This window comes from Galeopterus variegatus, unplaced genomic scaffold (assembly GCF_000696425.1).
Source record: "Galeopterus variegatus unplaced genomic scaffold, G_variegatus-3.0.2 Scaffold757, whole genome shotgun sequence".
Classification (NCBI taxonomy): Eukaryota; Metazoa; Chordata; class Mammalia; order Dermoptera; family Cynocephalidae; genus Galeopterus; species Galeopterus variegatus.
In genome coordinates, this window is record NW_007726868.1 from 143,652 (window position 1) to 167,673 (window position 24,022).

Genomic DNA, 24,022 nt, shown 5'->3' on the forward strand with positions numbered 1-24,022 from the left:
CCGGACTGGGACCGGCAACAGGATCGCAACCCTCGGCGTTGCTCCCGCGCCTCGCTCAGCCAGTGAGCGGGAACCGGTCTGTATGTGGGATCCGAACCCTCGGGCAGGAGCGCCGCCGCGCTTCCCAAGCGGCGCACTATCCAGTGCGCCACCGGGCCGGCCCCTACAAGTTGTTTTTTAATATATCTTGGATACTTCCCATCAGTGCATGGAGTCGTACCTTTTTCTTTTTCATCTTTTTGTAGTTTTTTATTATGTGAATATATCACAGTTTATTTCACCATTTCTCTATTGAAGGGCATATAGGTGTACATTTTCTTTGTTTAATGATGATGGTGCAGTGAATACCTAGTACATATATTTTTGTGGCTTTGTGTAAATATCACTTCTAGAAGGAGAATTACTGGGTCAAAGAGTACAATTTTAATAGCTCTTGACAAATTGCCTCTTCAAAAAGTTCAGAGGTACAAAAGCAGAGAAATGGTGTGGCTAAGGGGGCATGTGTGTGCAGAAGGATTGTAGGTATGGGGACTTCTGAAGAGAAGAAAGATTCACAGTAGTCCAAGCAAGAGCTGGATAGAGCCTGAATTAAGACAGGTGGAGAGAAGTTAATTTGAGAAACTCAGGCATCCCCACTGCTATTAACAGTGGGATCCAAAAATGAATAAAACCCCATCCCTGGCCTTCAGGGCATCCCTGTGGTCAGGGAAGAGGAAAGTGGAGTTGTGCAGACGTGGTAACATTTCTTCAGAATCTACTGTCTACATTTACAGAGTAGGACACTAAGTGGCTCTTGTTCCTACCTATCTGACCTCAGGTCAGTCACATACCTTAGAGTTATGATGGGAATTCACATGGTGGGGTTTGTTATCCATGTTCACAGTAATGATAACTTTTCTAAGAAAACAAACTGCTAGGCATTCAACAAATGACTTATCCATGCAGCAGATATCTGTTGACCATGCCTATGTGCTCTGTGGTGCTCCTAGTCAATAAAACCGTCTGTGTGCTGTATACCTTTGATACCTGGAGTGGATGCCGTAACTACTATATTTATTCCTCACCTTTATAAATGAGTACTTTAGAACCTGACTGGTGAGCAAAATGGGTTCCTTGAGGTACCACCAGGGCCCAGTCAGAGCTGACACCACCTTTAATTATAGCCCATCTACTAAAACCAGGAAGAAAACTTCCTGTTTCTGAATTCCCCGCAGGAGTTCTGTAGACTACACTGCTCAGAACTCTGGCTCTTAATGGCAGAACTAGCCCCAGCAAGACCAGTTATTTGTTGGCTCATGTAGTCAAACTGGAGAAAGGACAGGGTTGATGCTGGGCTGGGGGGCCTGAAATGCTGTCAAAACTCTTTCCCTCTGTCATCAGCATCCTCTTCCCACTGCAGACTGGTTTATCACACACCCGATGGCTCCTTACTACCCTGAAGGGATTGTCCCCCTTCTGTCTCATTTGAAAAATTCCAAGGACAGATCTAATTAGTAGGGCTCGGACCATATGTCGTACAGTATGGTTGGAATAAAGATAGAAGAAGATTCCAGAAGAAGGTAAGGCATGTTGGACAGAGCTGACACGAGATGGAATCTATAGGTAGTCATAATTTTTAGGAAGATTTTTAGTGGCATGCGTTTAAACCAAAAGTTTCTGCTAAACTTCAGGTATCTTAAAGTAGTTCATTAATAGATCATCATCATTATAACATTATTATAGATAATTGATAGTTAATATATTAAAACATTATTAATTTTTATTATATCACTATGTAGATATGTATTATATCTAGATAGTTAATAGATAACAATGGATTGTTGTTATAATAGCCCTCAAATGTTATGGCTATTTGAAATTAGTGCCCCTATTTATATATGTAAGAAAAACTTGAAGGAAATGAGTGAAAATCATCATACCTCCTGCTCAGTCTTTGATATCCTTTTCTGAACTTAACCAAGAGAATCTACAGTTCACTTTTACTGTCATCTTTAGTGCAACTGTCTTCTTTTCTGTGGGGTTATTTTTACAGGGAATTGTTGATTTTTCTGGGCTGCTATTGCTGAATTTTCTGACTGTGAGGATAGAGTGGGTATTTTAATTTCAATCAATATTTGCTGAGTTATTTAGTGGATGAACAAGACACTTATTACCCTCAAGAGTTTGAAATCCACTAGAGTAGGACAAAAAAACCAGAAACAAGTACAGCATTTTAGACTGAGGCTTCACATCTCAAACATGGAATAACCTTACTTGTCTAACATCTGAATAAGATTTTGGTTGGCTGGTGTTATGCTTGGTGGTTCCTGAATAAGGTGGAGGATTGTTTAATACCTGAGGTAGGATGGCAGATGGTTCACAGTTTCTCCGTGCAGTCCACCTCCTACATTTCTCACAGACAAGGCTGCATTAATTAGCACTTAAACTCCATGGGAGGTGGTGAAAGAGAGAATAATTGCATTATAGTTAAGAAACTAAAGTTTAACAAAAAGGCATATTGGTGGTGGCAGGCTCATTTGGGCCATTTATGGCTCTGGTATGAATGCCTTTATTTCAGGCTCAGCTCATTTGCTTTTACAAAGGAGCAAGCATTTTGTATAGGACATGGTTCATTTCAGTGTTGAATTCCACAAAGTGCAGACAGTTCACGCTGATTCAGCATGGGGAGTCCATGAATACCAGTCAGATGTGATGCGGGCTGGGGATACTTAAATAAGATCAGCATCTTCTCCTTTCCCTCTTTATAATATTTATCTCCTGTGACTCTAGAGCTGAAGTCAGCAAACTTTTTTTTATAAAAGGGCAGATAGTAAATATTTTTCGCTTTGTGGGCCACTGGGCATTGTCACAGCTACTCAGCTTTGCCATTCTATAGGCATGTCTGTGTTCCCATAAAACTTTATATACAGAAACTATTTGAATTTTATATAACTTTTACATCATGAAATATTAGTCTTTTAATTTTTTTCTCAGCCATTTAAAAACATACAAACTATTCTTAACTCATGGGCCATACAAAAACAGGAAGCAAGACAGATTTGGCCCACAGACCATAATTTGCAAACCCCTTCTCTAAAGGTCTTAAAAGTAACTTCTATAAAGTTCTGAGTTTGAGAACATTCATTTTATTTATTTAACGAGCAGTTACATAGCACTTAATACGTACCATGCAGTTTTAAATGCCTTACAGATGTTAGATAATTTAATCCTCACAATAAACCCATGAGGGATGTACTGTTTTCCCCATTTTGCAAATGAGTAAATTGAGGCATAGAGAGGTTAAGTAACTAGACCAGGCTTACACAGCTAGTAAACAAGCAGAGGGACCTAGATTTGAACCTGAGTAATTTGGCTCCAGAGTACCTGTTCTTATCCATCATTATATGCTGTATCTCTTAAAGAATTTATGATTGACTTTCTAGCCTAAAGGAATTTTAGAGATGAACCCATTCCTACTGCTTCTCCATATTATAGACTCATTCTTACACACCACCCTTTATAGCCTTTATAATTCAAATTTGTGCCTCAATAAAATGACGGATTACTGTTTATGCCCTTTCAGCATCCCTTGTGACTTCCTGAAAGCTTAGTCTTAACTCCACTGATCACAAGGGTATTCTGTTTGCTTATTGTTTTATTTATGTTCATTGTAGGCTCCTTGCAGGTAAGAGAAATGGTATCAAAACATTTTCCATCAAAGAGAAATCTGTTCTGGGATATCTTTTGCCTTCTTTTTGAACACCTGTCTCAGATTACTCCCAACTCAGATTTTGCTTTGCTGCTTTTCCAGCTTGAATAAGCAGGTGGTTGAATGTTGAGCCCCAACCTGCCTGCGACAGAGAACAGAATCTGTGGTGTTGAGCTATACTATTTCTGTTGATCAAAAGATACCACCAGGGGAGAGCCGGGAATGGAAAGTTTCCCAGTCTTTTCAAGGAATAAAATGGGAAGCTTAGTGTGTGTGTTAAAATGAGTCAAAGCTGAGGTAGACAGTGAGTTGCTCAGGATTTCTGGTTCCTTTTGCTTAGTCATAGCCTTCAACTGAACTAACCAGGTGGGACCTCAGAGCACCTCTGATGCAGGGGTTCTCATGACACAGGGATTCCATAGAGGTATTGCCCTCAAGTCCACAAGTACACCAATTTGTAGGCTGGATAAATGATATCTTTTGCATGTTTGTACCGTTAACTTTTTAGAGGTATGTAAATGCCATCGTGATCAAAAACAAAAGCTTTTCTAAATTCATGTTAGGCTACTGTTATTAGCACAACTACTGTCTGTTGGGAAACATGATCCAGTTAAAGCCACCTCTTTTATGAATGAAGAAACTGAGGCTCAGGGATGAAGGAAAGAGATTTGCCTAGGTCAAATAGAAAGGTAATAGCTGGCGTGGAAACTGGTGCAGTTAAGTGCAGTTTGTACGTACCATATGGTTTGCGGTCTCTGTCTCCCCTGGATGGGCACAGGGTGAAGAGACTGGCAAGTATTTTGACGTTTAACGCTGTGCTGTACTTTCTAATATTGTCTAATAGACTGATTGGATAATATTTGCAGTATTCATAATGCTTTTCTTGAGAATCTCAAAATTTTTTACTATATTCCTTCCATGCCCTTATAAGTAGTAATCCTATATTCCAACCTTGAAACCTGAGGCATAGTAAAATTGGGCAACTTGCTTATATCTATAGTAGAGCTGCATCTAAAACTCAGCATTTTCATCTCTGGACCAGGGTTCTATTCATCAGATTGAACTTGTGAGGATTTCAGTTATTTATGTCTTAGTATTTTATCGCTGGCACTCTCAACTGGATGCAACAGAATACTTTTGTTAAATCTCTAAGTATCTACTTTGTGCTAGTTATCTTCCCATGTATTATATATAACTTAATTTAATGAGACCAAAGTTGCAATTCTGAAGCCCCTCTCAGGAAAATCTAAGTAGCTCCAATCTGCTCCAGACCTCATCCATCCAGTCATTTATTCATCCATTCACCATTATGAAGCACCTCTGTTTATCAGGTTTATAAATTTGCCCTTGAGTCACATCCCATTGGTGGCCATGCTAGAACAAATCAGCTCAAATTTGTGCTTCCAAATAAGACCCAGGGTTGGCAGCAACATCACCTTGGTCTGCACAGAACAACACTTTTTTCCCACTGACACTTCAGCAATTTAGAGTGACCCTGGTGATTTGGTCAAATGACTTTCATATTGATCATTTTCTTATACCATTATATTTGATCTTCTCAAAAACTCTTGAGAGATCAGATGAATATGGATGATCTCATTTTATAACTCGGAAAGCCAAACTTGGAGGTGGCCTGTCTAAGGTAACATGGCTGGTGAGGGCCTCTAACTTCAGTGTTTATGCCACGTCATCAGTCTGGTGGACCACCACTGCTACCACACTCTTTTCTACCTCCAGATATCTCCCTATTTCTCTTCTCATTTCTTTATTTTCTTCTATACCTTCTTTCTGTATCTCCTTTGCACATGCATCCTCTACTAGGTGATCCTTAGATGTTGGAGTTCCTCAAGACTGTCTTATACTCTCTTCTCTTCACACTCTGAGCTCTCTCAGAGTCAGTTTGGAATTTCTTTCCTTAGTACTATTCCCTGGTTTCCAGCATTCTGAAAGTAAGATGTAGAATTCTTGAGTGTCCTATCTACTTCTTTAGGCTCACATCACATCACTTTCCTTTTCATATTTGTACCTGAATCATGGAGGCCACTTTGATTTTTAACATTTATTAATGGAATAGTATGCTCATGATTTCAGAAACCAAGTGTAGCAGAGTTACAAGACAAGCGTGTTTAAGTTGCTCATGGATTTTAAAACCTAATCTCCCTCTCCTTTGTGTAACTCCATCACCTTTGTAATTTCCCAAATAAAGCTGTTAACAGGTATTAAAGTTACAGGGGCTTAATAATAAAAAACAGTATGGAGGAAACTTATAGGTGAACATGAATACTTCAGTCTCAGTCTTCAGATTATATTATAAATGAGTCCCGCTTAGAAAGAGGTTCTGTATCCACTCTTTGTAGAAGCCAAGTTGTGTAAGCGCTGAGTCTTTGCTGCAGTTTTAGTGGAAGTGGATTGGGCTTTTCAGTTTGAATTGACTTTTTTTTCCTCAGAAGCAAATTTGGGGGTGTGTATATAGGAAGTCCTATGATTGCCCCTAATTTGTTTTGTAAATGCTCTTCATTACAGTGGTTAAGTGGCTGGTGCTGATACATGCTCTGGTTAAGGGCTAGTGTGGGCATGGGCACTAGGTAGGTGTATGTTGTGTATACAGGGAGATCTAATATCCTGATCCAGCCTCAGCAGCTTCTCCTTGAATTCATGAGTTTAGCATTTTTGGTTTAGGATGTTTTGTGTACACCATAGATTTCTTTCTTTCTTTCCATCCTGTCTTAGACTTTGAACCTGATTCTTTCTCATACTTTAAATTTACTGCCTGATTCCATTTCGTTGATAATTTATGATTATAAGAAGTGTTGTTTGAAAGATGGGTGTATAGCAAAGTATGATTAAAGGTAGGGATGTATGCCAAAAAAACAGCCTTAAGTTTTCTGGCCAACCAGTTATATGTTTCTTATTGATGCTTTTTTTTCTAAATTGTATTGCAGCAGTTCACATTTCTTTGCCATGTCAGGGGTAGGGAGGAGGGGAGATTTCAGGTAATGGTGTGTAATTGCAGATCAGTGGAGAAAGTAGCCTTTGCATGGGTCTATGTAATTCCGGATATTAATAATAAGGAACTCACTTGCCCTCTTATATAAGCCATAGTTTATAATATTACATTTATTGGTAAGAAAAGAATATTTTGATTTCCCATTTGCTTTGTCCTTTTTTTATTTTTATTTTATTTTATTTATTTTATTTATTTTTTTCCTTTTTGTCTTTTTTCGTGACCGGCAACGGATTGCAACCCTCAGTGTCGCGCCCGTACCAGACCGGGGCCGGCAACGGGATTGCAACCCTCGGTGTTGCGCCCGCACCTCGCTCAGCCAGTGAACGGCCGGTCTGTATGTGGGATCCGAACCCTTGGCGGGAGCGCAGCCGCGCTCCCAAGCGGCGCACTGTAGCAGTGCGCCACCGGGCCGGCCTGCTTTGTCCTTTTTTTAAATGAGCATTTTGTTTTGAGGTAATTGTAGAGTCACATGCAGTTATTAAGAAATAATACAATAAGATCACATATACCTTTTGCTCAGTTTCCCCCAGTGGTAATATCTTGCAAAACTATTGGGCCAGTGGAAATGAAAGTACAATATCGGGCTGACCTGGTGGCACACTCGGTAGAGTGTGGCGCTTGGGAGCGTGGTGGCGCTCCCGCCGAGGCTTCGGATCCCATATAGAGACCGGTCTGCTCACTGGTTGAGCGCGGTGCGGGCGCGACACCGAGGGTTGCGATCCTGTTGCCGGTCACGGTATGGGCTCGACACTGAGGGTTGCGATCCCATTACTGGTCACAAAAAAAGATAAAAAGAAAAAAAAAAAAAAGAAAGTACAATATCATAACTAGAATATTGACATTGATATAATCTACTGATGTTATTCAGATTTCATCAGTTTCACTTTTACTCATTTGTGTGTATGTATATATTTAATTCTATACAGTTTAATTACATGTGTAGGTTTTTTATTTTTATAATTTCTCAATTGGCTGAGAACTCAAGCTGGGAAAAGGTATGTTATTTACTGGGTCCCTCTCAAACTCCACTGGTAAACAACTTGTGCATAATTCCTTCTCTTTAGTAGAGTAGCAGCTTGACTTTGGGCAAGCTACTTAACTTCTAAATCTTGATTTCCTTTTCTTTTTTTTTTTTTTTTCGTGACCGGTAACAGGATTGCAACCCTTGGTGTCGCGCCCGTACCGCGACCGGCAACGGGATCTCAACCCTTGGTGTCACGCCCGCACCGCGCTCAACCAGTGAGCGGACCGGTCTCTATATGGGATCCGAACCCTCGGCGGGAGCGCCGCTACACTCCCAAGTGCTGCACTCTACCGAGTGCGCCACCAGGCCGGCCCTTGATTTCCTTTTCTATAAAATGGGATTCATAGTAACTACCTACTGCAGAGGCTTGCTGTGAGGACTGAAATGAGAAGATGTATATAATGGGTACTTGGCATAGTCAATGGCATATAAAAGGAGTTCAATAAATGATCATCTAATTTTTTAAAAAGTGAGATTTTTAAACAGATTATAAATGAGAGTGTTTGGATTTTTAAACACTTTTCACAAAAGTGTGGTATCACGGAATTGTAGAATTGGAAGTTCCCTTAAGTAATCACTTCATAGTTTTAGAACTAGTCTAGGACCCCCCTAAATCTTCTTAGGTGGTAGGCTCTTATTCTTTATGATAAACTGCTTCTCTGTAACTTCTAGGTCTGCCCTCATCCATGTGACAGCCCTTCTAGGATTTGAGAACAACTGCCATGCCCCCTCCTCCGCCCCACCTAAATTATCTCTTCTGGGTTATCCTTTAGCCATTCCTCATAAGATGTAGCTTCTAGATCCTTTCCCATCTTGGTCTCTCTCTTCTAGAGAAGGTCAATTTGTTGTTCCCCTTAACCAAACACAGAACTCAGATGTAATCTGGCTAACATATCCCAGGATAGGTCCATCTTCTCTTGGGCTGAGTTTTTTGGGGGGAAACTAGGTTACCCTGTTGATGCTCACAGAGCTTGTTCTTTTGTCTTCTGTTTATTTTCTAGATGAAAAATAAATGCACAGCAGTTAAGCACAGCAATTGAACATACACTTTAACTTTTATTCCCTCCTGTAACCCGACTAAAATGACATTAAAAGGGAAAAGAGATATCAGCAAATGAAAAATGAATGGAATGTTGAAGCCAGAGACCATGTATGAGTGACTTAGTGGGCCAAGAAGAACTGACAGTGTCTTCCAGGAGAAGAAACTAAGAAGAAAGAGATTTGTATTGTAGAACTCCAGAACTGGAGACACCAAATCCTGAACACAGAAAGATTAGTCGAAAATCTATGCAAAAAGTAATTCGATGCCTACACCCACTTCCTTACTCTCTCAGGAGATAGGAGTTTTAGATGTTGACCCAGAGACTCCTAGTTCAGGCATACCAAGCATAGAAGAAGGGGTAGAATATGGAACAGAACTGAAAATAAGGGCTTTAAGGTAGAGTTCTAAATAGCGAATTGTAGGACCATTCCCCTCTCTTACCCAGTTTGCAGACTATCTGCAGGAGAATAGTCCCATGCAAGAGATTCAAAGATCCTCCTCTGAAGAAATTAGCCTCTAAAGATACTAATTCTAGGGGTTCTCGATAAAATGGCAAATTCTTGTGTGATCACACTAAAGTGAAGTTCACAAATTGACAAGTCTAGCCCACATGCTCAGAGCTTTCAAACAACTTTAAATATATGAACATGTATATATAGGTAGTCAAGTGTCAGCAGACATTTAAAGAAAGCCTCTCACATAAAAGACAGATCAAAACAAATGGAAGAGAAAATAACTCAGAGGCAACGGTAAAAGCAGGGAGGAAAATAAGAAAAAAAATTAGCTATATAATATTAAAATTGAGAGATTAGAGAAAAATTCGCATTCATGAAAGATGAACAAGATCCTTTAAAAATAAAAAGAACTTGGGCTGACCCCGTGGCTCACTCGGGAGAGTGCAGCGCTGGGAGTGCAGCGACACTCCCGCTGCAGGTTCGGATCCTATATAGGGATGGCTGGTGCGCCCTCTGGCTGAGTGCGGTGCCAGCGACACCAGACCAAGGGTTCTGATCCCCTTACCGGTCACAAAAAAAAATAAAATAAAATAAAAAGAACTTTCAGAAAACAGGAAAGACCTCTTAGAAAGTAAAAGTATGATACCCGGGCCGGCCCGGTGGCGCACTGGAGAGTGCGCCGCTTGGGAGCGTGGCGGCGCTCCCGCCAAGGGTTCGGATCCCATGTGGAGACCGGTTCCCGCTCACTGGCTGAGCGCGGTGCGGGCGCGACACCAAGGGTTGCGATCCCGTTACCGGTCAGTAAAAAAGACAAAAGGAAAAAAAAAAAGTATGATACCCAATAAAAAACAATAACACAGAAAGATGGAAAGATAGAATCGAAGAAGTTTCCTTGATGATAGACCAAATGAAAGAGATGGAAAATAGGGGAAAACAGACATGAAAGTTAGAGGTTTATTCCAAGAGATCCAGCATTTGATTAATAGAAATTTATAAAGAGAAAAAACAGACAGTAGAGGGGAGGAAATAATCAAGGAAATGATATGAAAAGATTTTTCCAAAACTGAAATAATGTCTGTAGATTGATACAGACAGCACAATGAGTGAAAGAAAACCATGTGAAATTTCAGAACTCCAAGAATAAAGAAGTCCTAAAATCTTCTAGAGAAAACAGTCACATACTTAGGGTTAATATTACAAGTGGCATTAGATTTCTCAAAAGCAACAAACTAGAAGATAATGGAGCAATTCTTTCAAAATTCTGACAGAAAAAAATATTCCCAACTTAAATTTTTTTTTCCTTTTTGTCTTTTTTCGTGACCGGCAACGGATCGCAACCCTCAGTGTCGCGCCCGTACCGGACTGGGACCAGCAACGGGATCGCAACCCTCGGTGTTGCGCCTGCACCTCGCTCAGCCAGCGAGCAGCTGGTCTGTATGTGGGATCCGAACCCTCGGCGGGAGCGCCACTGCACTCCCAAGCGGCGCACTGTAGCAGTGCGCCACCAGGCCGGCCCCACCAACTTAAATTTTTTTAACTTACATAATACAAATTTATTTTCATGATGTTCCATAATTATTTTTCTAATCCATACAAAAAGCCTGAGCTTTCCTCTGGTCTCCTCAAACTTTAAAAATATATATATGTATTTTTTTTTAATTGACATAATAATTGTACATATTTATGGGGTGTAGTGTGATATTTTGATTACATATACAATGTGTAATGATCAAATCAGGGTAATTAGCACATCTATCACCTCAAACCTTTATCATTCTTTATGTTGATAACATTCAAAATCCTCTCTTCTAGCTATTTGAAAAAATACAATAAATTGTTTTTACTATAGTTACCCTAGAGTGCTAGAACTTATTCCTCTACTTACACTAGAACTTATTCCTCCTATCAAACTGTAATTTTGTATTCATTAACCAACCTCTTCCTATTCTGTCCTCCCCCTGCTCTTCCCAACCTCCCCAAGTTAGAATTTTTTATCCAACTAAACTATCCCCCAAGTTTGAGCTTAGTAAAGACATTTTCAGACATATTGTGTATATAACTTTTCCTAAGAAGCTCTCCTAGAAGAAACTTTCCAACAGAACAAGTGAATAAACAAGGAAGAAGACTAAATGGGATCCAGGAAACAGGGGTTTCAATGTAGGTAAGGTAGAAAGAATTCCCAGAAGGGTAGAGTTCCAGTAGAGATTTCTCAAGAAACAGACAACTGATAGAGTACCTGGTTGAACATATTAAAAGGAGCTTTACACTCCAGGGAAAATAAAAATTATACAAACAAGGAAATGTATACAACATGGCTTGGCTACAGGTAATATTCACATAGACCTAATAATGCAATTCTTAGTATTAATGTAATCAAAATTTGACTTAACTATATTGGAAAGATGGGCAGAGTACATGCAGCAGTATATGAAGAGGGGGTCAGGACAAAATCCTAATCTTCCATAATAGGAATTAAATTAGTAATGTAACACTTACATTTTGCTGCATAACAACTTACCCCCAAATTTTAGAGCCTTAAAACAAGTATTTTTCATCTCACAGTTTCTGTGAGTCAGGAGTTCAAAAGCAATTTGAAGGTCTCCCATGAGATTGCAGTCCACATGTCAGTGGGGGTTGCAGTCATCTGAAGGCTTGACTGGGGCTGGAGAATCCTCTTCCAAGCTCACATAGGTAGCAGTAGAAGGAGACTTCAGTTCTCTTCATATGGGCCTTTCCAAAGGATATGTTATTTAGCTTCCCCTAGGGCAAGTGATCCAGGAAGGAGAATAAGAGGAATTTCAGTGCCTTGTATGACCTCGCCTTGAAGGTGACATACCATCATCATTTCTGCTATGTTCTATTGATCGTATAGACCAACCCTGATACATTGTGGGAGGGTGTGCACAAGGGTGTGAATATCAGGAGGCAGGGATCAGGGATGATGGGGGGCTCTTTGGAGGCTGGCTACTACAGGTAATAACTAAAAGAAGCCTCAAGAAGTAATATATAGGCATATTATTTAGAAAGGTGGAGATAAATCCTAGAAGAAAGAGGTTGCCCCTGGTAGTAGGAATCAGGGAAAGAGACTGCTGATTTTCATTATAAGCCTCATAGAACAACTTTAAGAAATATGTACATGTAATACTGTGATTTTTTTTTTAATTATGAAAAAAAAATCCAAAGCATGGACCCGTTTAATGTCCCCAACGTTAGTTACAGAGCAACACCTAAATTATATGAGGAACTAATAGAATTTTAATCTCATAAGGATCCTTTGGCATTTGGAAGATAGTATATGATATCTTGAAAGACTGTTTACGGATGATAAACCTGAACTTCAGTGAAACAGGACATAGTGACCAAACCTGACCTAAAATCCTTAAATAAATGTGGCACAAAAAGATGCGCATTGGTCAGTGAGATGCTCTGGCATTTCAGTAATATGAAATGGGGAAGGGGAAAAAGAAAAAACTGTTTTGCTCTTTCTAGAGAATGGAAAGTTCTTAAGTGGAAATGTTTATGTAGCTTGGGCCTATAAATGGCAAACCTTATTGAAAGGAATAGCCTTTTGACATATAGTTGGAAAGCACTTTATAGAATTCCTTAGGCTAAGGGTGTGTAGGTGAGGGTTTGATACAAATTGGAGAAAGAGTTGGCTGCTGTCCCTATGGACAGAACACGGGCCAGGCCAGTCTGCAGCACCAGTCATTCCTGCTGGTTGCGGCCCAGATCATTTTTTTCAGAGGAGCTCTGGGCTCTTTATTGTGTACCACAGCTTGGTTGGTGCCCAAGGACCCCCTCCCCCCCAAGCATTTGAGCCCTTGATGCCTGCTCTGTCCCTGGTCCCCATGCACAACCTCTATTCAAGTCTGGTCTCATCTCTTCCTGTCACTATATATTTACTTTTCTTGAGGAACATACTTTTAGGAGATACAGCATTCTTGGACAGTTTGTCTGTTCCATCTGCCTTCTAACATAGCTTGGGTTGGGATAAAGTATTAAAGGAATCATATATTTGAGTTGGTGGAGGAGTTGAGAGGGATGCATTGGAGATGGCCAAGTAAGTAAAAACTACCCACTGAAGCATTCAGGCTTACGTTTTTTTAACGTTTTAACACCTCATTAAAATGTATTGTTTACGTTCTTCTACTATAAATGAGTACATTGAATTTAAATTATTCAGTGTCTCCATGATAAGCCTTGGCTGTCATGCCCTGGGATGCCCTCAGTACCATTATAATGGGCAAAGGGGTAAGCTGTGGAAGGGGCAAGTTGTGTTTTTGTGTCTGCATTCCTCAGTGTCTCTTTTTGTATTTTACTTTGCCCACAGATCGGGGACCACAAATTCAGTGCTCACCGAATTGTCTTAGCCGCCTCAATCCCGTACTTCCATGCTATGTTTACGAATGACATGATGGAGTGCAAGCAGGATGAAATTGTAATGCAAGGAATGGACCCAAGGTACTAAATCCCACCATTAGGTTTCACAGGTTGCTTTCCAGGTGCAGCTTCAGCCCGTGCTTGGTGCCACTGGAGGGCCTGCAACAGGACCCAAATAGCACAGCTCCATACATACAGTAGGTGATTAGTAGAGAGATTAGAACCTCTGCCGGTGGCCTGAGATAGGGCTAAAACAAAGGGAGTTTTGATGCTGTTTTTCTCTGCTATTAGAGTAACACTTTTCTTTTTTTTTTTTTTTTTGGTGGCTAGCCAGGGATCTGAACCCTTGACCTTGGTGTTAACAGCATCATGCTCTAACCACCTGAACTGACAGGCCCTGGAGTAACACATTTAATATGAGCTAGAGTCCAAAATATTTTTTTAAATTGGGGTTGGGCCTGCCACAACTGTGCAGGGGAAGCCCCTTGGGCTCTGGAGCTGGGGTGGGATGTGGAGTGGCCCAAGGGCCTCAGCCACGCCCCCCCCCCCATCTGCATCCAGTTCGGCAATGACTAACCCACTGCAGGAAACTCTGGGCTCCCAAGCCGGTGTTGAGGGGGCCAAGTGCCTCAGCCACACACCCCGACATTCACATCCAGTCCAGGAAAAACTGCACCACCACAGGAAACCCCCCAGGCTCCCAAGCTGGAGTGGGGGGAGCCTGTGGGCCTCAGCTCTGCCCCCCAGCTCCACCTCTCTCCCCTACTCCCTCCCCCTGCTTCGCAACATCTTTGAATGTATACAAAAACATAGTAATAATAAATTAATTTTAAAATATATGTATAAATTGCTATACAAATATAAGTTTTTATTTTTATGAGGAGTTAAGATTGGATTTTCCCAAAGATACATAACCAATAACAGGTCAAGCCAGGAGGACAACCACTGTCACCAACTGCACTGTCACAGATTGCCATTGTGATCATTCTATTTATTTTCATTATATCATGGTATGTGAGAAATGTTAGGTGCTCCAATAGTATTGAGAAATTAAGATATTTTATATATGGGCCGGCCTGTGGCTCACTCGGGAGAGTGTGGTGCTGATAACACCAAGGCCCCGGGTTCGGATCCCATATAGGGATGGCCGGTTCGCTCACTGGCTGAGTGTGGTGCTGACAACACCAAGACAAGGGTTAAGATCCCCTTACCGGTCATCTTTTTAAAAAAAAAAAAAAAGATATTTTATATGAATACATTTTTGTTGAAAGTTAAATGTAAATTATACAATAAACTATATCATGATAATGATAAAAAAAAATAAACTGGGGCTGGGTACAAGGATGGTGTATATTCTCTACACTTTTCTGGGCTAGCCATTTTAGCTAACAAAATAGTTCTTCAAATAAATGTCTTCATTCACTTTCCTTCTCATTGGTCTAGAACAGTGTTGTCCGTTAGAACTTTCTGTAGTAATGGAGATGTTTTATTTGTACTGTCCAAAATGGTAGCCACTAGGCACAGATGGTTATTGAGCACTCGAAATAACCTGACTAGTGGGACTGAAGAACTAAATTTTAAATTTTATTTAATTTTAATTAATTTAAACTTAATTTTAAATAGCCACAAGTGGCTAATGGCTGCTGTACTGGACAACACAGATCTAGAATATGACAGATATTATGGTTATTTTGATGGATGAGAATGTGGAAGCCTGAGGAGGTCAAGCCCAGGGTTCTCCCTTAAGCCAGTAGTCCATTGTTGCCCAACCTCTCTTAATCTCATAGTGGTGAAAACTACGGGGAAAGGAGACTGTGTGGTTCCCTTTGGGTGACTGAAAGTAATCTGTCCCAGTACATGGAGAGGATTTATATAACTATTGTAGGGTGGAAATCTCAGGTCAGCTTCTTGTAAGGAAAGACACAGAAGTGAGTCTCCAAGAGCAGTGGCGCACTTTTCTCTGAGGTTTGTGTCTGAAGGAGCCATGTGGTCACCATGTGCAGGTGCTTCATTTAACAGAGATTGACTGAACAACTATGATGTGTACAGCTCTAGGCAGTGAGGTATAGCAGTGAGGAAACAGAAGGCACCTGTTCTCATTGTACCAACTTCCTAGTAATGGGGATCTGGCAGTAAACAAATAAATGCTCGGTGTGGCTGGGAGTGAAAGTGATATGAGAAATGTAAAGCAGAGTAAAGGCTGGTGAATGCTGGTGGAGGCCTGCACTATTTCAGGGTGATCAGGAAAGGCCTCTGTGGTGGGATGGCATTTGAGCAGAGACCTTAATTAAAGTGAAGTAGTGAGCCATCTGAAGGAAGAGCCCTCCAAATAGAGGCAATAGCCAATGCAAAGTCCCTGAGGTGAGTGTGTTCAGAATGTTGGAATAGAATGAGGAAGGGAAAGAGTAGAAGGTGATGTGGTCAGAGAGATGGGAAGGGGCCAGACCGTGTACAGCCCTATAGATGAAATTTGGATTTTATTCTCAATGTGAATTAGAAGCCAGGAAAAATTTTGGAAATTTCATTCTAAAAATTTATCACAAGAAAATAATCTGAAAACATTATAACAGCCATAACATAGTAATATCTACTATTATGCCTACCAATAAAGGAAATCAATTATAGCATATTTACATGTTGAAATGTTATATAGCAGCCACTCAACACAGTAAAGATGAAGATAGTGTAGCAACATGGGAAAGGGCTTGATAAGTATTTTATGATTATATCCATATAATTTATGTGTTCAGGAGAACAGGGACTGAAAATGAACCTAGAAAAATGACCATAGTTGACTTTTTTAGGAGTGAGATTGTGGGTGATTGTTTTCTCTTTTTTAGAATTTTCTGTGATAACACTATTTGGGTGATAAAGACAACTTAGCAAAATGAGTCTTTGGCTTTGATAAAGTAGTCATTTCTTTTAGATAGGTTCTCAAAGGGCATGGGCTAAATGGATTTCAGAGCAGGGCCCATCTGTTCTCCTAGTGGTAATGTCAGTTAGTTCTCCTGTGGGCCAAGACTTATCTCTAAAGAGCTTCTCACGGCTTTTCTTCTTTCATTTAGTGCCCTGGAGGCTCTGATCAACTTTGCCTACAACGGCAACCTTGCCATTGACCAGCAAAATGTCCAATCATTGCTGATGGGGGCGAGCTTCCTGCAGCTGCAGAGCATCAAAGACGCCTGTTGCACATTCCTCCGAGAACGGTGAGGTGATATGGTGGGCCTGGCCCATAGTAGGCAGCATGATCATTTCATTTCTAGAATCTCCTGCCAGTTTGCTGAGTCCTTGGGGCATGAAGAGTTTTATGAAGGGAATGAGTTGGGAAGGTTACTCTGTAGAGATGACATTTCTTGAAATCAGTATCAAGCAGTGTCTACTTCTCTGTGATGAACCTTTGCGGAACATGATTTACATAGTCCTGTCTCCCTTGGCTTGATATGTACCTCTTCTGATCTCTTTCCAGTCTGACCAGCCACTAATTTAGGTGATTTCTTGCCAAAATGATTTATTTAGTACTCCATAACTGTTCCATAGCCATCGCCATCTTTGATTAGATACTTCCCCTCCTTGAATTTCTTGACCTTTCTTTTTATACTTGAGATCTTTAAGAGCCCATCCAAATTTCACCTCCTGTAATTCTCTATCTCCCTCAGTCCACTGGACACAATCATTGTACACTCTTTTAGGGAAAAGACCATGGATTATAACCCCATCTATTTCCAGTGCTTGGCAATGGGCCTCATGTGTCTCCCATGACCTTTTGACTGAGCAGATAAGAAGACTCTTTTAACCCCTCAAGAGATAGAGCTCTTGGTCATTAGGATGAGGGTTAGTGCTGGCTTACACACAGGTAGAGAAAAACCAGAACAGTGCCCCATGTCTTTGGTGCTATCCCAGGGCCAACCTCCACCTGAGCCTACACTGATCATTAGGTCCCCATCCTGAAGACCAGGATTCCTCCTGACTCAGATCCGCCATCCTGAACCTCATTCCCTCTTAGAGATGACTTCCCCCTCCCCGATTTCCACTCCATTAATCTAATTCACTAAGCAGCTCTGTTGGTCCAACTGCTGTACACATCCTGCTTACATGGTGCTCATGGGCATCGTATGTGCAGCTAGTCATAATAACTGTGGTAATGATACCTCAAATGAGGGGGCTGTCAGCTGCTGAGTGCTGGGTGCATGGTTTCATCTTGAAGTAGGTGGTACTGTTCCTGGTTTTGCAGATGGAGACCTTGTAGTGAGAGCACATTCCCAGAGCCAGGCTTGTCCCTGCTCTGAGATGTCTTCTGGGGCAGGCTGGAGGGATGCATGTGGAGATGTGGGCGGTACCCACTTGCTGTCTTCCCTACTCATTTGTGAGCTTCTTAAAGACACAGACTGGGCTTAGTTCATCTCTTTGCTCCTACAGAACTTGAGAGTGGCTTTCTGACTAAGTAGGCATTCCAGAATTACATTGGCTGTCCTCACACCTTCACTAAGGGACAAGAGCTCCACCTAGGGGTTTTTGAGGTCATCACTGTCAACACTGGATCCAGGCTCTGTTATAAAGTTCTGCTGCCGAGGGGCCGGCCCGGTGGCGCACTGATACAGTGCGCCGCTTGGGAAGCGCGGCGGCGCTCCCGCCGAGGGTTCGGATCCCACATACAGACCGGCCGCTCACTGGCTGAGCAAGGAGCGGGGGCAACACCGAGGGTTGCGATCCCGTTGCCGGTCCCGGTCCGGTGCGGGCGCGACACTGAGGGTTGCGATCCGTTGCCGGTCACGAAAAAAAAGACAAAAAAAAAAAAAAAAGTTCTGCTGCTGAAAAGATGCTTAGAAAAGTGATTTTTAGACCAGTGCAGTTTTTGCATCAATAACATTTTAGGAACAGATACTTTACTGTTTTGAGCCTATCCTTGAAATTTTTTATTCAGCCCTGTAGAACCCCTTCTGAGACCTAAACCCATACCTCATTCCTCTCTTTATTTCCTGCCACAGGCACCAGAGGTTTGGCCTACTTTCTGTTTCTCTCTAGTAGTTACCATTACTGCCTCTCTTCCCAGGGGTATTTCTCCCTGAGCCTGGCTACAGAATGTGGCAGGGTCTCTCAGCTTTCCCCTTACTATGGGCCCTTGAAGACAAGCATGTGGGCCCTTCACTTTCAAGGTTGATTGCCAATGACGAGGAGAACCATGCTGAACAGTAGTAGAAAAAACAGAGCATGACAGCACAGAGAAGCTGCAATGCTGTCAATATGGCAATAGAGCAATAGTTCCTGAGGTTGTTCATCCTCAGTCTTTGGCCTGCTGCCCTTTTTTCTCTGGGGCTGGGATTGTTTTTTTTTTTTCTTGAGGCCCTTTTCCCAGCCTTCACATGTATGGGCCTTCTTGCTTTTAGGTAAGCACTGGAGCTGTGTATTTTCTGAAACTCTTCTCAGAGCTGGAGTGTAATATCAAATGTATAAGTAAACCAAGTCAATAACTTATTTAATTCAAGTCACTGCTTTCTGCCTCTGATAAAGCAGTACATCTTTTTTCTGTTTAAGCATTACAACTTATGTAGCTTCCTTGCTTACATAGTCAAGCTATGTCAACGAGGAAAAAGATTATGAAATGGCTAATGAAAGATGTGGGTCTCCATCTACGCTTTAAGTTTATTTTCCCTCCTGTCTCCGTCCTATTCCTGAATGAGCCGCTTTCCTGTGTGGCAGCTTTTCTTCCTCCTTTTCCACCAATTGCCTCATAAACAGGCTTCCCACGTCCCATCCTCTTGGTTGTGAAAGTCCAGTTCAGTTGAGAAGGTGTGTTTTGTGCTGAATATTATGCCAAGCCAATCAAAGACAGCCAAAGATGAGGTACAGGAATCCTACCTGAGAAGGAGAGAATGCGAATGAATTCCCATAGCTGTGCTGATCAGCCTGTCCCACACCTTTGGACTCTACCCAGCCTCCAGTTCATGGCACTTTTGAATCCTCCCCTTGGGTTGATGTTAGAATGGTACGGATGAGTGAAGCACATGCTGTAGAGGCCCAGGAAAGGTTTATCCTCATATCTGCCTTACATTTGTAAAATGCTTTAACAAGTCTCATTCAATCACCATAAGTGCATTAGAGAAAGGCATTATTTGCCAGGTGACTGAGCTGACATGCTGACTTTGAACTCCGTGTTCCTCACTGGCCATGCTGCCTCGCCTAAGTGTTGCTCCATGATCATGTTTTCTTGGCCTTTGGAAATTCACGTAGGTTTCCAAAGCAGTGGACAGAGCAAGTTCAGACTGGAATGAAATAACTTTGTAGCATGTAGACTATTCATAAAGCTAACCTACTGAGGTACTCTGCCCTTTCAGACCTTGATGGGTCTGCTGCTGGGGAACGGTGGTGACTATTCCTAAGTAAATATAACTCTGTGCCCGTAACCTTAAATCTGCATTTGCGGGGGGAGGGGGTCATTCTAATGAAGAAAAGTAAGCCTGGGCAATTTTTTTTTTTTTGTCTTTTTCCGTGTCCGGCAATGGATCGCAACCCTCAGTGTCGCCCCTGTACCGGACCGGGACCGGCAACGGGATCGCAACCCTCGGCGTTGCTCCCGCGCCTCGCTCAGCCAGTGAGCGGGAACCGGTCTGTATGTGGGATCCGAACCCTCGGCAGGAGCGCCACCGCGCTTCCCAAGCGGCGCTCTACAGCAGTGCGCCACCGGGCCGGCCCAAGCCTGGGCAATTTTTAATCTGACAAACACCATCTCCTTCACAGATTATCAGTCACAAAATCAAAATAAGAAAAGGCCCATCCCCAAGGGTCTGCTGCTGTCACCAAGATTTCAGAACCACACTGGGCTCATTTGGAATTTATCAAATACAACAGTAATAAGAAAAACAGCCATAATAACAATTAAAACAGCAGCTAGCTTTATACCAGGCACCAGGCTAAGTGCTTTTGCTTACATTCTTAATCATGGCCACAGCCCTAGGAGGTGGGGAGCTGTTGTCATCATCTCTTTCCAGGTGAGGAAATTACTGACGCTTGGGAGAACTTAAGATACTCACCCAGGTTGCCCAATGAACAGCAGGGCCAGGATTTTCGTGGATTTCCCTGGCCCTGATGAGTACAGGTCTGCCTTGGTGCCATGGGAACATGCACAAGAGGCCTGGGTTCAATCTCAGCACCACCACTTGTGGGTTGAGGGACTGTGAGCACATTTCTTTGTTTCTCTGAGCTTCAGTTTTCTGTCTGTGAAATGAGAGCAATTACTACCTTGTAGTGTTGTTAAAAAGACTGTGGAGAATGTCTATGAAAGGCCTGGCAAAGTATTTTACTCACTGATGGTTCTAGATTGATGACAGCTATGCTGTTGTTTTCAGATGTTCGAACAATTAGGCTCTAAAAAAAGAAAAAAATCTAAATGTCCCAATGTGTTGAGAAGTCATCTCTCTACATTGTTTAAACTCATTCTGCAACTTCTGTGCCTTTCTGGTAACCAGAGGTGGAATAGACACTCAACCAGGACATCAGCAGCTGAATGTAGCAAACAGGCTTTCCAGTATGTGCTCTCCTGTTGTTCTCTCTTTCTGACAACTACTTCACAGGACTTCCCAGAGAGCTCATTCCACCTCAATGCATAGAGCACCAGGCCCAAGAGGCAGGGACCTTTGATGATGACCTTAATCTTATGCCTTTAGAAGTTGAGTCCCAGAGAGGTACACTTATTGTGTCACAGGGAGTTTTTCAACAAAACTGAAGGCAAAATTTGTGTTTTCATTCTGTAGATCTACCTAGAACCAACCTGAGAATGACCTGCCTCTAATTTTTTTCTTTTAATCTTTTCTTATGCCAAAAGACTTCACCCAAAAAATTGCCTGGGTGTGCGCCAGTTTGCTGAGACAATGATGTGTGCTGTGCTGTATGATGCAGCCAATAGCTTTATCCACCAGCACTTTGTGGAGGTGTCCATGTCAGAAGAGTTCCTGGCCCTGCCCTTGGAAGATGTGCTTGAGCTAGTGTCTCGGGATGAGCTGAATGTAAAATCAGAGGAGCAGGTATGTGAGCACAGTAGCAGTGTGTGCAGGTGACCTGTGGGATGCTGCTCTCTTCCATCAGTGTTTTCTGTTAATTTTTTTCTTTTACAAAATTAATATCATGACATGTATGCAGCTGTTGTGTGTTATGGGGTTTATTTCATATTCATTTTTCATGAAAACTTTTTACACATTCTAGTGTCTAAATAATATTCATTGATTTTATCAATTCTACTTCCCTTATTCTTGAATGTTTGGGTTATTTCCAATATTTTCTATTAGAAATAATGCTGTTGTGAACTGGAATAGCAAGTATGGATAACTTTTTGAAGGAGTCTTGTTCTAAGGAAGAGTGGAGCATTGGGGCAGTCACTGGAGGGGAACATGACGTCAGGGTTTTTTTTTTAAGGTGAGGGAAATTACAGCATATTCAAGTGCTGATGGAAATTTTCCAGAAGAGAGGGAAATTTAGGGGAAATGGGAGAATAGTTGCTGGTGTTCTGGAGTGAATGAGAAGAAACAGAGTCTCAGATACAAGGGATATGTCTTTGGGAAGAACACAAGCTGTCCACGTCGGCAGCAGCAGGAGGGAGACCTGCCACACACAGCAGATTGGGGGGTGCGGGGGCGGATGCTAGTAGACTCTTACTGACATTCTTCTCTGATTTATTTCTGTTTTCTCAGCTGAGAGTGAGGATGAGGGAGAAGTGTTAGAAATTTGAGGAGAGATGAAAAAAAATACGAAATAGCCCTCTAGGAAAGGGGAAGAGGAAATGGATAATGCTAGGGAAATGGAGAGGGCTTGATAGGGAGCAGGGCCTGGTGAGATTAGTAGTCACAAACTTCAGCTGGTCACCTCCGTTGTGTGTTTTCTGTCAGCCACATATACTGGTGCAGGTGCAGAATAGGGAGCAAGTTGAATTTAAAGACATGGACTTCACCATATTAGAGATTTTTCTCCAGGTGAGTGTGATTAAGAGAGATAGGCGCATGTAATAGGAATCGAGGGACCTACATAGTAATTCATGGAACTCATGCATGAGAGAAGTGAGGAAATAGGGAGCTGAGGAGGGGAGGAGGGAGACATTGTCAAAGGCTAATTGGGGTCCATTACTGAACTGGAAGGACTGGAGGTTTTGGTCAGTTAGAAATATAGTTAACCCTTGAACAACACAGGGATTGGGGCACCAACCCCCTGTGCGTCGAAAATCTGTGTGTACCTTTTTTTTTTTTTTAAACTCAAAGTGTTGGGCCGGCCTGGTGGTGCACTGGAGAGTGCGCCACTTGGGAGCGTGGTACGCTCCCGCCGAGGGTTCAGATCCCATGTGGAGACCGGTTCCCGCTCACTGGCTGAGCGTGGTGCGGGCGCAACACCGAGGGTTGCGATCCCGTTGCCAGTCCCTGGTACGGGCACGACACCAAGGGTTGTGATCCCATTACCGGTCAGTAAAAAAGACAAAAAGGAAAAAAAAAAGTGTTTATTGCAGAAATTTGGTCAAGGTGCCAGTTGGGTAACTCCAGTTGAGGTTGGACTAGGGCCCTCTACCCAGAGCTGGGCAGATGAGATAGGAAAGGGTAGAAGGAGTGCCTCTGGGCCCTGGGCCTCAGAGCTGTGAGATGATGTTGGGGGCCAGGCTGTAGGTGGGACCTGTGCCATCAGTTCCACGTTCAGGTCCTTCACTACACCGTCCTCCATCACTACCTCTTGAGCCATCAACTTCCAAAGAGAGACACCATCGAATCAGCTAGTAATAAATCTGTCTCTTTCCCAAAGCCCCCAGTGGTGTCAGCCAGGAGCGGAACTTTGCCTTCCACCCTGTGGGTTTGTCTCCACTCACCAGTCACGAAAACATTGTTAACACTCAGACATGCCACCACCTGGACCCCCTTGGCCTTCAGAGCCCCAACATGCTCCACAAACCCCAGCAGGTGGTCTTGGAACAGCCAGGGGTAAAGGCCCTAGGGACTCCAAATAGCACACCCTTCTAGCCTTTAAACAGCTTTGCCAGATTCACCTTGTTCGCCGGCTCACCTTCAAACACCTCCACTAAGGAGAGAGCATCTCCCACATTGATCAGAGCCATGGCTGCAGCAGCGCTGCTGAAACTGTGGACCCCATCCAGCGCCCACCCTCCTCCTCCTCGTCAGTCTTGCTGCTGCTGCTGCTGCCACAGACCAAAGCGCAGCAGCACCAGTGAATCCATGTATAACTTTTGACTCCCCAAACACTTAACTATTAATAGCAAGAACTACTAGGGCCAGAAGCTTTCCTGATAAACAGTCAATTAACATGTTTTGTATGTTATATATATTAGATACTGTATTCTTATAATAAAGCAAGCTAGAGAAAAGAAAATATTAAGAAAATCATAAGGAAGAGAAGATACACTTAAAGAACTTTTTTTAAAAAAACTGCATGTAAGTGGACC

At 42.3% G+C, this 24,022-nt stretch overlaps 1 protein-coding gene and 1 pseudogene across 1 annotated transcript in view; one reads left to right on the forward strand and one right to left on the reverse strand.

Annotated features, from left to right (window-relative positions):
* Positions 1–24,022, forward strand: part of KLHL18 (kelch-like family member 18) — a 67,415-nt gene that overhangs the window by 28,997 nt on the left and 14,396 nt on the right. The window contains exons 2-4 of the mRNA XM_008572132.1: positions 13,547–13,677; positions 16,662–16,802; positions 21,416–21,614. Of these exons, the coding sequence (XP_008570354.1) occupies positions 13,547–13,677; positions 16,662–16,802; positions 21,416–21,614 (471 nt within the window). The remainder of the gene's footprint in view (positions 1–13,546; positions 13,678–16,661; positions 16,803–21,415; positions 21,615–24,022) is intronic.
* Positions 23,130–23,751, reverse strand: LOC103590020 (annotated as a pseudogene).